Source organism: Ischnura elegans, chromosome 3 (genome assembly GCF_921293095.1).
Source record: "Ischnura elegans chromosome 3, ioIscEleg1.1, whole genome shotgun sequence".
Classification (NCBI taxonomy): Eukaryota; Metazoa; Arthropoda; class Insecta; order Odonata; family Coenagrionidae; genus Ischnura; species Ischnura elegans.
This window is the reverse complement of record NC_060248.1, coordinates 99,329,640-99,343,594: the sequence shown is the minus strand read 5'-3', so window position 1 is coordinate 99,343,594 and position 13,955 is coordinate 99,329,640. Positions and strand designations below refer to the sequence as shown.

General features: G+C 35.4%; 1 protein-coding gene across 1 annotated transcript in view; it reads right to left on the bottom strand.

Annotated features, from left to right (window-relative positions):
• Nucleotides 1-1,462: 1,462 nt before the first annotated feature.
• LOC124155232 (protein Wnt-6-like) overlaps nt 1,463-13,955 on the bottom strand; it is a 155,626-nt gene continuing 143,133 nt past the window's right edge. Inside the window, exons 7-8 of the mRNA XM_046528948.1 lie at nt 11,411-11,658; nt 1,463-3,819 (exon numbers count right to left, since the gene is read on the bottom strand). Coding sequence (XP_046384904.1) covers nt 3,606-3,819; nt 11,411-11,658 — 462 coding nt within the window. The 3' untranslated portion in view covers nt 1,463-3,605. The remainder of the gene's footprint in view (nt 3,820-11,410; nt 11,659-13,955) is intronic.

The following is a 13,955-nucleotide window of genomic DNA, read 5'->3' as shown; positions in this document are numbered from 1 at the left end:
AAATTCTTGTCGTATGAGAAAAGGCAATAAAATTCCAACTATTTGGAACTAAAAATCTCTCATTGAATTATCAATTACCGAGTCGGAGAAACTGATTGGTTTGCTGAATAAAATAACTGGGTTTACGGTCGATAATTACTCTCAAAATCTATAAAATAAATAACCTGGTATTTAGAACTCATTTGTTAATTAATAGATGATTTTGAATAGTCTGATTAAGTTTGAATTGTTTCCCTATGCAATCAAATCACTGAAAAGACAACCCCTGCGAGGGTGTATTTTACTACCAATGCAGGGCCCTAGGTTCAACTCCCATCTCGGTCTTTCCTCGCAAACCGATAGGTCGTTGTGTACAACTTAGTGAATCCAGACAGGAAGGCTGTGGATGACTGGTCGAATTCCATGAATACTCACACTATGGCATCGCTCCCAGTTTCAGAAAATTGCACATGAAAATTAAGGAACATTTTGCCGGATAAAAATTTCAGGTATGGGTCCTTTGTACTCAAACTTACCCAGATTTGGTAAACGAGTTGACGAAATCTTCATAAGGTTTTACTTTACATGATGTAAATTTCATTCAACTTGGAAATTTTAAATGAAATTCTTCTGAACCCTTTTTATTAATCTTAAATGGCACGGATGCAATTCGCAGTTCCATGCATGCATTATATTTCCCAATTACTACTTATCTAATGGCACTCAGAATAAAAATTGATGCTTAAATCAGCACTAACTACCATTACATCACATTACGACTATAAACTAAGTTTGCAGAAGCGAGTACCAAATAGTTTTCATTTCGTCATGAAAGAAAGATATCGTTCGTTTGAGCGCAAGATTTGAAATAATACTTTTAACTCCTTATAACTGATAAAGTTATAAATATAGAGAGATAATTTTAATTAAATTGCTGCAAAAAATCTCCAAATTCTTCATTAACTGAATTTGGTGCTTCGAAATAAAGCATGGAAACAATGGAAAATAATAAAATATTTGCATAAGAGTAGTTGATACATAGAATCAAGTCCTTATCACCATCCGATATGATAAAAATTTCTATTTTTTTAATAGGAATATTAAATTATTTGTGATGCGATAATCAGACTATGCACCATCGAGAACCAATTAGATCCTTTTCCATGCAAGGCAATTGACAGCGAATTCAGAAGATATTCCTCATTCATTAAACTATGTTGAGCCAAGTATTACTAATATAAATACACCAACGGAAACGGAAAAGTTCGCCATTAAAAAAAATATTTGACACAACCGGGATCTCCGGATTGGGGGTCAGGCGTGTTAGCCAGTTGCACCACCATTTTCTCAAAGCGAACTTATTTGGATTTATTTATTGATATTTTATGTAATCCATTGTCTCTAATTTGACAGTAATCTGAAATTTGCTTTCAATCAAAGTTGATGTTTAACACTGTTTAATTGATAGGATAAAAAATTTCAATTAAAACGGTGTGCTGTTTAATGGTTCGCTACTAATCACTAGGATACGGATAACTGGATAATACAAGCCATAATGTCCACAAAAGAAAATATTTTGAAAACATATCAATATAAAGATAGCAAATGAACACAAGCCTGATCCTACCGCCAGCATGATGAGACATTAAGTCAAGCGAGTTATTGCTATCGAAAAGAGAAGAATGGAGCTGAAAAAAGGAGCACAAGATATTATTACATAAGAGTTTTGATTTGCATTCACAAGTCCAAATGATAAATCATAATTCTTTCAACAGTTTACACCAATTCTATTCTAAACGAGCAATTTTCTTTACCAGATGAAGTTGCCATACCTTTTGCGCGATGAAAAATTCTAATTTGGTATGCATAGCACCAATATCAGGCCCACTGAAACCCATGAAAATGCACAGCCACAAAAGTTAACACACAAGTAAATAATCTCTAATAAGCCTCTAATAGCACTATCTTACAACAACATTTCATGAGTCAGCACATGAATTGAATTGCCGATAGATATCAAACTATTCAGCCATAAATAGTTACACAATTTTAGTTTTTTACGTATATATAAAATGAATATAACCAATAGAAAAAATAAATTAACTAATAATTACTCGATGATAAAGAACGCTGGTGGGATAAATTCCTCTATTAATAAAAAAAAAATCGCAAGTACTTGTGGCGAAGAACAATTTTACAGTTAAAAAAGCTCCATTGACAGCTCAAGGTCTCCATTTGTATCCTTATACATCAATAAAAACATATTTTAAAGTGTTAAATCAAGCGCTGCCATAGAACAGGTTCAAATAATAACACATTAAGGCCCGCTTTTGCTATTAAAACAGAGAATTATGAAGTTAAATGTGGATAATTGTGCACTACGCGTAGAATATACGAAATTTCTTCTAACTGAGAAAATACATGAAATCAAGAAAAAAATGAGAACTCCGATGACCCAGGCAGCCATAAATGTATGAAATATAACTGAACTTCTGACCGTTGGTAATAGTAAAGAAGAGAAATTTATGTAGCGGAGTGTAACTAAACACAAATGATGAATTACATAAAAGCCAAAAAACGATAACATTACTCTTTGTGAGGATTGAATTATGTTTACCTTGATTATATTTTTTAATCAAAAACACCTACCCATGGTATCTTCATTTACGGAGTGAGATTAGTAATTATTTACAAGCAACAGTCAGGGCTATTTCTGACATGACGAAAGTCGTCGGGAATTTTCTGTCAAATTCTGGTGACAATATTTATCGATTAGTGTTTAGTTACAAGTTATGGCCATTAAGAATTTGAGAGGAGTCCTCCTCGCGAAAGGAGAAATAGCCTTATCCACTGAAATATAGCAACACTGATCAAGACGATATCTACGAATAGAGTACTCCAAATAGATTTCGAATGTTATTATGCTATTTCCTCGCGAGCCAACTTGCATTTTCACAAGTTATGTAGAGCCGTTTCTCGATAATGATTCTATGTTTTTTCATATCCATGGCAAGTTGTACAATTAGGAATAACAAGGAACATGTAATTTGTTTCAAGCCTCGACAAAAACGAAAATATGTTTTCCATCACTTAGGTGATAGTCACCTACAAACACTCTCAAGCTTTTTGTTGAGAATAACATACCACCATAATTCCCAAACATCCATTTTAAATGCGGATCAGTTTCAACAATAATTAGCTCTCCTACAAGTAACCGCCTTTTCACCTTTGAAAATTAAAACTGGGATTTTTATTTACAATGAAAGTCCAAGGCTTTAGCCTTCTTCTTCTCTCTTCTTCACTGGTAATATAAAATTTCAGCCTATCACATGATGAACTTCAGTCGAGCAATACATTCATTTTCTCACTATAATGGGAGCTTAAATCACCGAGCATTGAATGCAATGCAATTCACTGTGCCATTCCAAGTATCTAAGCATCTTCACATGGTAATCACAATAGCGTTTTACTATTACCTCTCATAGCACAGAAACTACACCGATAAGTAACTTCAAATCACATCCAACCGCACTGCCTGGAAATTGCGCTCATATATTATGTTCATTGCATTCAGCACACTTCAGTTCGACACGTTTTTTATTGGAAAATTGTCGCCTTTCATACACTTAGCGGCATGTGTTGATCGCTCGGCGAACTATACAAGTGTTGCAAGTGACCTCGCAGCACCATCGAAAACGGCAATCACAGTTGACCTTCTCCTTCACAGTACGGGTATCATACCCGCGACCGCAACAAAGGAGTTCGCAGCCTTCAACACCCAAGGAAGTGCTATTGCACACCCTTCCCACAGTTCCCAAAGAGCCTGTGCGACGGTTGGGCCTATGAAACGAAAAAAAAAGAAAATACCTTTAAGTAATGAAAACATGTACTGCATTTCAACTGCCGTTCAGTCAAACTCGGAATATCGGCATGCGACTCTTCAATTGAATACCAAGTGCACATATTTTTATCAGTTGGGTTATAGAGTTTTTTTGTGTGTTTAATAATCACCATTAAAGCACAAGAGGAAAGCCTCCCGTTTCAACTTTTTTTCGACTTTTTTTTTAACTAAAGCAATACGCATAGTCCTCATCATACATGGCTCTGTTTATGAGAGTGTTCTCTCTTTATTTTAACAGGGAGTTGAAAGATATCTGGCCTTCTAAATTCAATAGTGAAGCAATATAGTGAGACTTCCTTGATATGTAAGTAAGAAACTTACATATCAAGGATGAAAGTTTCTTACTTACATATCAAGGATGTGAAGACCACTATAAAATGTTTTGCTGCGAGATTGCGAGGGCATTCAGCATCAATTAATGGCAATTAACATTTCATGCTTATATAAATTGACGCAAGTAATTTGCCTATTCTTTCCTTGATCGAAGGATACATCTAATATTCGGAAAATTAAAACATTGTCCCCGTCACTAAATTGCAAATCCTTCCCGTAAAATCCACTTGAAACATATATTTTTTTCGCAATAGCATCCATCGAACGAATTAACTTTCCTTACACAAAATTGAGTTTCCGACTATTATGACACTCGTAGATATGAAACGAGCTCTTCTTACACTGAAAAAATATCAACAAAAATACAAAACATCTTCTACACCTTAGTGAGACAAATTCAATTTAATTTCATGGCTTTTTCAATGTGTCGCTGGCACCATGCATAGATAGTTTTCTCTCTTTTATCTGTCCACCTGAAGCCATGAAAAACCACGGAGATTTAAGATGAGCAAAACGCTGTTGAAGTGTTGGATACTTTTTAAATTCTATGGCTTCAGGAAACAAGAAGAAACACTCTCTGATGAAAACATCATCAATATGAAAAAATAATGACTGAGAGATGAAGATGAATAGACCGGTAGAGCACAAACGTTGTCCCAACATTGAATAGAGAAACCACTAGCTACACATTTTAAAACAATCCCCATGAACGATATGACGAATGAAGGTTTACGACTTAATCAGCAAATGAGCTTTAGAGCTAAAAAATATTAAGTTTCAATACAGTGATGCTCAAATTGTAATAGCATTCGCCACGAAATAAGCATACGCGACCAAAAGAAATGAATTTATTTGAATGAATTAATTTTTCAGCAAGCTAAGGCAAAGGTACCTATGGTCAAATAGTTACCTACTCGGCCGTCAAATATGGCAATTGAAATGGAAATAATTGATATCCAAAACAATATTTTGCGGAAGATTATGAATCGCTGACATACTTTTTAATTTGAATAAAACTGAATTGTATGCAGAGAATGGAAATGGTTGAAGATATCAGTTCATGAAAGCGGGAAATGGCTATGAAAGTCAAGTGAATGCTGAAATTCACTCGAAAATGACTAGAGATCGACACCATCCTTGGGCTGCAATAAACTGTGAATCAGAGCAAGGCTTAAACTTTCATAATCAGTGAGAGAGATGAATTAAAAATGATTGGAGGAAAAATTTAATTAATTACGCTTAATAATGGCTGTGCGGTAATATGGCAAAATTATGAACAAAGTAAAGAGATCATAAATAAGGATAAATTAAGGAAAGGATTGTTTTAATATCCTACTTGAAGTTTCATGTCTAAGATGTATATATAAGGGGGGACTTTTGCCTATTATTTATTGTATGTGCTCCGCTGACTTAATCCCTATTTGGGCTGTAATTATTTTTGTTTTTTGACACCAGAGACTACCAAAACCTAAGTCTACTTAGCCTTCATTAAGCTAAAAAATTGGGGGAAATAAATGAGGGAAAGGGCATAAAGGGTATAAATGAGGGAAACACAGGTGCCAATTCAATTCAACAAAAGCTGCGAATTCATTAAAATAGGAATTCTATCATTCCAAATAAATATGTGGAACTGAATTACAAGCTTAAGGTAATTACTGGATGGAAAAAAAATCGCCCGTAGGAAGTAATTATGCAACAATGGCTATCAGTGAATAATTGCTGACATATTTCTCTAGTGATCCACGAAAAGCATGGATTATTTTCATAAACGAAGCTCATGAAATAATTATTTTGGTAATCTGAAATAATTAGTTAAGAAATGACTCAAATAGATGCATATTATTTCCTGAGACATACTAAAGAATATTCAAACACAGCGTAATGGAAAAAATTACATTTTATTGAATAACTTAAAGACACCCGTGTCTAAGCTGTAAGCAATTCACTCTCTTTACCGCGTACTTAAAATACAGACAGTTAATTTCTAAGATATACCTGGATAATAAATTCATTCGTGTCTTCAACTCTTAAGATACCACTGCGGTAGGTAAGGCAACAATGACATAGGAGAGGAATAATGTATTCCAAGTAGAGGTCAATTAGGAAATCAAAAGAGGAACGTTCTTCAATGCATTAAACGTATCACATAAAACTTCATGTTCTACATCTGAAATACCTAATATTCATGGTCGTTCATCTTTTTTTGTATTAATAAATTAATTATGCTTCATTCGAGTATTGAGAACTTTCTAGTGAATGAGACAAGCCAATGCTCAAAGATAAGTCATTTGATTGCTTCCTATTGCTTCCTAAATTTCATTGAACAAGTTCCTTCGATAAAAGTTACAAAAACTAGAAAATATTAGGTGTGATGGGTGAATCGTTAAGCAGTAGAGGTAGTCATGTTGAGATTTCCTTAGACGCAAAAAATTTATTTTTGCGAATCATCATGCTAAATGGCATTGATTGTGTTAAATTAAGTTCACCATTACCACTCTTATTTCATGAAATTCGAAGCATTATTTTTGACAATGGTATAATCCAAACGTTTTATTTCTACCGTCTTTCATTAAAAAATCCTTGTTAAAGTACTGCAGTTAATCTAAATGTGCATACTCATTGCGGAAACAATCTTCTGATTTCATGTGAAAATGTAAAATACGAAACAAAAAAGACTTTCGCAAGGACCGGAAGTGCGCACAATATACAGGAATACAATAAGAGAATGGTGCGGTTTCGGCTATTCATAGGGAGATAAAAGGGAAAGGGCGGCAGAGATTTTTCAGAGGCTGCCAAATCCTTTCTTGAGTGCCTTTGAGGAGGACCCTTTAAGTTCAGCAGCTATTAAGGGATTTCTATTTTCTATTTCCAGTTCTTAACTCTGCTTCATTTTCTGTTACAAAAAATTCACCTTCCTCAAATTCAGCGAGAGGTTTGAGTTTTTCTACAAATATTTTTACTTTTAAGTGAAAATATTTGTAGAAATTTAATATATACTTTTAAGTGAAACGCACAATTAAAAACAGTCGCGTGAGGCCGTGAGAAGAAGCATTACAAGGCGGGTAAGGCACTCGCAGCACTGAGCAATAATGAGCAAAGCTAATTATTTTCCCTAAGGAAGTGTTTCATAAATGAGACGAAGGCTTACAAAAACTGCAATTAAGAAAGAATAAGGGAAAATTATTTTAGTTTCTGGGTCAAGAAAAGTCGGTAAGTAATACAAGTAATGAAACGACAAGAAAACTGAGAAAGATGTTGAGGCTTGAAGAGCTAGTGATGAGATACCGAGACTTATAACAGTGAATAGAAGAAAACGGCATACAGGAAAAAATAGCATTTTGCGTGAAAGAAGATATCTTTAAATACAAGTAAAAAAGGAACAGAAAAGTACGCATTTCGTAAATAAAAGTACGTACGTAGTCAGTCATTTCGTAAAAAATGGAAGAACTTATTAAACGCAATACGCCACATGTATATATAAATACTATCCATTCAGGATGTAATTTATAAATTTAGTTGGGAGCCTAGTTTTTTGCATTCCAGAGAGAATAAGGGAGTACAATTCAACAGCCTCTCAAAAGGGCACTGGTTTCGGTGGCTTAGCGTCTTCTACCGGTACCTTTAATGAAATGATGAAACATCTCGTCTACAAGTTATGAATTTGTTTACTCAGCTTTTTATTCTTTTAGTTTGCACTCTGGGATTCATCAGTACTCTAAATATCAATTTTTTCCTATTATGACGTTTTTTCAATGGCAAACTTACCTGCGCTCTTATTTAATTATAAACCATTAGTTAATTAACATAGGTACTTAGAATGCTTTCACTCAGTTTCCTGACAGAAATAAACTATCACTTTCAAAAATTCTCATTAGGTGGGCATCAATGATACACAGATCACACTTGAGCATGTTCTGACACACAACTATCAGTTGATATATTTCTTGAAGATGACAAAAACCTCTGAAACTCCTGATGAACTAGCTAGGATTGAAATGACTTAAATTGAAAAACTGTAGAATTAAATCTAAACTTGAAAACGTAAATTGCATTTCATGTTTCCATTTAGCTTAAATTACCATTGCTCAACAGTAGAGGGAATAATAATGTCTCCTTATTTGAATTCCTATACTTTATCTTATTTTTGGCAAATAGTTTCATCTTGCTCATACAAATCCTCATAGAATGCGTATTGAAAAAATGTACACGTTGGTACTAGGCATGGAAATAAACAAAGTGTTAAAAACATTTGCTGAAATGAGTGCCAAAATTGCTATTCGTTGGATTCTTGTGGACGATTCTGACCTAGAGGATGTGGCTGTCTGTGCCTGAAGTTACATCATATCGTGTTCAGGGCTATGATGCATAGTAAACTCGATATGATGAGCAAGTTGCGCAAAGGGCACAGGGTATTTACCAGTACGACAACTACGCCATGGCGTAGGGCGGCAGCTCCCAGGGGGCGGCACAAGTCCCGGAATTTTTATTTCTTCAGTTTTTTTCAATTTTTTTAAGCAGTTTCTTTCCAGAATCCGAACATATTGATTAAAAAATCCCGCGCGTTTTCTTTTTTAGAAAAAAAGTTCCACCATAGGCCACCAGGAGCGCGAATCCTGTGTTTACATTAGTCATTTTCTTGCGCATGGTCTTGCGAATGATCACGCTATTCCTTTTTTCACTAGTTCCTGTGGTTAGGCGCGAGGACCTTGTGGACACATTGAATTTGGTTCGCATTATTTAAATAAAAGCTCTGAATTGTGAAAAGATTTTAACTGTGTCTCTTTGTTAGGGTGTCAAGATTTGTGCGTTTGATTTTGTGAACATGGCTTATCGACGTGAGAGACTGAGTGGAGCTCAATATAAGAAGGCACACCAAGCGAAAGAACATGCTAAGAAGACAGTTCTCGAAAAAATTGTAAAATTAGATTCTTGGGTTCAAATAAAACAAGAAAGCTTTCCAGAAAATGCAGATTCCGTCGAAGAAGTAGTGAACGTCGAAAGGGAGTAATCTATTTCGGCAAGACGGATCAAGGTAATATATCTTCCAGGGGCGGCAGGCATTGACCAGCGTAGGGCGGCAAATGGGGTTAATACGCCCCTGGTTGCCAAAATTGCTATTCTTTGGATTCATGGGGACGATTCTGACCTAGGGAATGTGGCTGTCTGTGCCTAAAGTTACATCATATCGTGTTCAGGGCTACGATGCATAGGAAACTATGATGAGCAAGTTGCGCATCAAAATGTAAATGGATATGAAGAATCTGCCCTTATCCTTAAATGGATATTGATGTTCTTTCCAATTTTTAATCTGAATACAGAATTGATAGCAAATAAGGAATCGCAAGTATATTGCTATTTATTTTATAAATGTACAGAAATGAATTCCCAAACTATCAAAAACTGTGTCAGCAATGCAAATAAATTTCTGACGAGTCTCGTTATCCAGAATTAAGTGTTGCGAAAAATTTAGGAGAATTAAAATGTAGAAAAAAACAAAGAAAAAATAGGATAAAACTGTGTAACACTCCCCGTGGACAGCATTGAAGCAATCTTCACGGGTCTGATACCGCGTTATGGTATTCATGAAGGCCAAGGAGATAGTCGATCATGGGTGGATTTAGGGGGAGGGCACGGCGCTCCAGACCCTAAAAAAATAGACAAGATTTTTTAATACGGTTATCATTGCGTTCTTTTTTTTATAAACATATAACGAGCATTAATCATTTCATTTCATTTTTATCAACTTTCTTAGTGAAATAAAAAAAATATTTCACCTATTAATTATTGCATATTGTTTTCAATCTCAAATATAATCAGAAGGGAATCTGGGAGGGGGGGGGCGCAGGGCCTGTCTGGCCCTGCGCCCCCCCCCCCCCCTCCCAGAAAAAAATTCTGTACCCGGCCTTGTAGCCAATGATACTGGAAAAGTGCTCCAACGAAACGTCGGCCAATATGGGTATGGACTTGAATAAAATACGTGAAGAATTTACCATCGGTAAAATTTACCTCGGAAAACGATTTCAATCGTTTGCAGGAGGAACGAATGAAAAACAAAATAGCCGAGGAAAATCAGGCCTAAATTGCCCTCTTCCCGATGAAAAATATCAAGTATCCTCGGCGGATTGCTTGAGTAAAGTCTTCTCGGGTGTTACTGTACAACGGGTCATTGTCTCCATTATGGTTAACGTATCGTCAGAAAATCTACTTCTGCCACTGGGACTTTAGGGAGTTTATTTTAACGAAACTTCGGTCAAAATGGGGACATTGACCCGGTGAAAAGAAAGGCGATAATAATGAAGCTCTGAACACCAAAACAGAACAAGTCATTTCAGCAAAGTTTTGAGACAAATCATTCTCTATGAACTATTTAAATCTACCGGAAGAAATCACTTTTCCTATATTTGAATAGGTAGGCAAAATGCGATCCATTCATAGAAAACATGACGCAACAGCTCTAAAAGCTACAATAATATAAACAAAACTGTTAATCCCAAATGCCTTTTGTGCGGACTTCATTCGTCTTGTACGTTCATGGCTTCAATTAACCAACCCATTTGTATTGTGCTCCCAACTCCCAACTCCCTATTTGTATTGTGCTCCCACGCTTAATCGCCACTTCACATTCCATTCCAATGACTGCATTTTAGCATTGAATTCCCAACTTCATCAAATTGCACATATGTTTCTCCAAAACAAAATATAATGCCATCTCTACTTGAGTACATACAAATAACAAAGGCGCCTTCAAATTTTCGCCTCGACAAATTTGTATTTGAGTTGAAATAAACTGCCAAAACGTCGGAAATTTTCGATATTGTCTCCATAGAAATGATTTTCAGTCAAAACTTTCGCTGGAAACGTCATGTATTGGAAAACTATAACAACAGATTCACCTCATGTTCGCGACTTAACCTTTTACAGCAGTTTCTGTCTATGATTTGAGGAAGTCATAGATATTACTGCCTAGAAAATAGTTTACTGCTAATTCAAGCTAATTAATAAAAAAACGACTCAGGTTTTAATATCTAAATACTTTTCATCCTGAAATGTGGATCTAATCCAATTTATTACTTAAGACTGAAACTAAATTATATTTTATAATAAAGCTATTTTCACGAGTAAGTATTCCTGCACGAGCTAATACCAATACTTCCTGGGATATGCATGGGTCGTTTCAACCTGGGTTTACTTCATTACCCGCAGAAGTCGGGCGATTCCTCCGAGTAGACGAGGTCCTGCCTCCCCGGGGGTTTGATCGTGGCACCCTCGGGCATGAAGGCGCGCCCGTCGTTGCACGGGATCACCTTGGCCGCGCCATCGAACGCCTCCTTGAGTCGATCCCCGGCCTCCCGGAACGGCGGCATCTTCCTCCAGCACGTCTTCAGGGTGCACGAACCGGACAGACCGTGACACTTGCACTCCGTCTTCATGTGGTTCTTCACAGCCTGCGCCGAGAACAGAATTATATTACAATATTTCTCACTTCTGAATGCAAGATTGTTCCCAAACATAGGCAAATAACAAATGTTCTCACACCTCGTGGTGCAAAATAATCAAGCAATGTTTTAGGCATTTCTTTTATTTTTATTTTAAGGATGGATAACCACATGCAACTGTATCCAGGAGTTATTAGAAGTCAGGTTTATCATAAATAAAAAGAATTATTCACAAAATTGAGAACACACAAGCTATATAACAAGAAGTAACAAGAATCAAAATTGCAAACAAGACGAAGAGAATCTGTAGGAACAAGCTGGTAAGGTTTATCCAGGAGTCAACTGTTTATAGAATCCAGGAATATTAACATGAATAAAAAGAATGATTCATAAATTTGATGACACACAAGATATATAATAAGAAGGAACAATAATCAAACTTGTAATAGAGACGACGAGAATCGGCAGGAACAAGCTGGTAAGGTGACAGACAGGATGGGAAAGGCTTAAAGAGTATTTCAATGGAAGAGCAAAGGGGTAAATATGTGGAGAGCGCGAGTTCAATAGAGGAGCAATGCGGAAGAAATACGTGCATTTATTTATTGAAAGTCTGTGAATGGGCATGTGGATTAGGGAATGAGAACGGGTAGTGCGGGGTGGAACTTTGAAATTGATAAAAGGGAGCGATTCAGGGCAAACTGCGGTGGAGTGGATAATCTTATAAATAAGTTTTGAATCTGCAGGGAGTCTATGGGTTCGATGAGTCTCTGGAGAGATTAGGGATGGAGAGGGAGAAGAGAATAACATCGATAGACATGCTACTTACATAAATCAATCTATTTTTTACAATTTTAGCAAAGTGGCAAGTACAAGTAAGTCACTTTACAAAATTATTGATAGCAAGCCATATTATAGATATCATGTTTTTAATTTGAAGGAAAAAGATAAGTTATCGCAGAATAATATTGTGTTGGGGAAATACCTATATAATGCATGAGAAAAAAGGATTATTAAATAGGAACATCGATAGGGAGCAGTTATCAATTGAAAAGATGAACAAATTAGATGGGTAAGAACATTAAAGATGGAAGAACGCTAGAAATAAAATTATTACTACAGAAAATTTTTAATCCCTAGGCATGCACAGTAGCAAAAAATTTGTTTCAGAAACGAAATCTAAATTCCATGGCCCACTAAAAATATGTTATTGGAACTTAAGGTACACATCCGAAAGGCGAAAGATCATTCAGAACGTTAAATATAAAAATAGTGAGCTAAAAAAACTGTTAGCTCCAAGATTTAACCACGAAAAAAAGTAATAAAAATCGCTTTTATGTGGCCTTCCTCATGAAGGCAGTGCTTCTGTAGCCACTGCATTCATAACCTTGCATTTATTCGAATTTAAAGCCCTATAAATTTAAAGGGTAAATGACTGTAAGTTGAAACAACTACTATGCAATGCCATTCCACACAATTATTTATAATTTTTATTATGCAATTAATACGAAAAACTTTGGATCACATGTGGATTTCCTTTGTGATATTTTTACATGAAGAAACGGTAATTCACTGAATTAGTTAATCTTCTTATCTTCCAAGAAAATTAGAGACGATCAAATCAGCTGTGAGATACTCTGACAGCTGAGAGTCAAGTCTAAATTAAGGCGTATTCAATTATAACAAAACATTCATTGATGCACATCAAAGAGATACTTTTTTATGGTCCACTGGATATTTTTATTGCTATCCCGTCTAGATTTCGACGACTCATGTTATTTTCAAGGTTTCATAATTTGTCGGAACTTAGGTCAGTTGATAAGATAATTATGAGAACCATGCAAAGTTTTTTGGTACCATGTTACCTCTTACACGGTTTTACAAAATAACGATATCTACAATAAGCTCGTCGGATACTTTTTTGACCATTTCACTCCAAAATAATAATGCACACTCAACCTTTTCGATTTTACTTGAATAAATAGAAGCATTATATAGAAATCACATCGAAATAAAGAGTAAATAATAAAATGTTCAAGGAAAATAATTGCTAGAAAAATTAAAAACTGCTGAGACAGCGATTTTTTTATAATTTCATTTCTAAATGCAACAGCTAATTTGTTTGAGATACGATATGCTCGTATGTGCTTAATTGTCACTGTAATTTCAAATGGATTCAGCAATTACCTTATTTAATAGCTATCAACGGCTGAAAATATTTTCTCATAGGCCCATAAAAATACATTATTGGAAAATCAGAGATTTGATGAAAGCGAGAAGGCATTTTGGAAAAATGATGCAAAACAAAC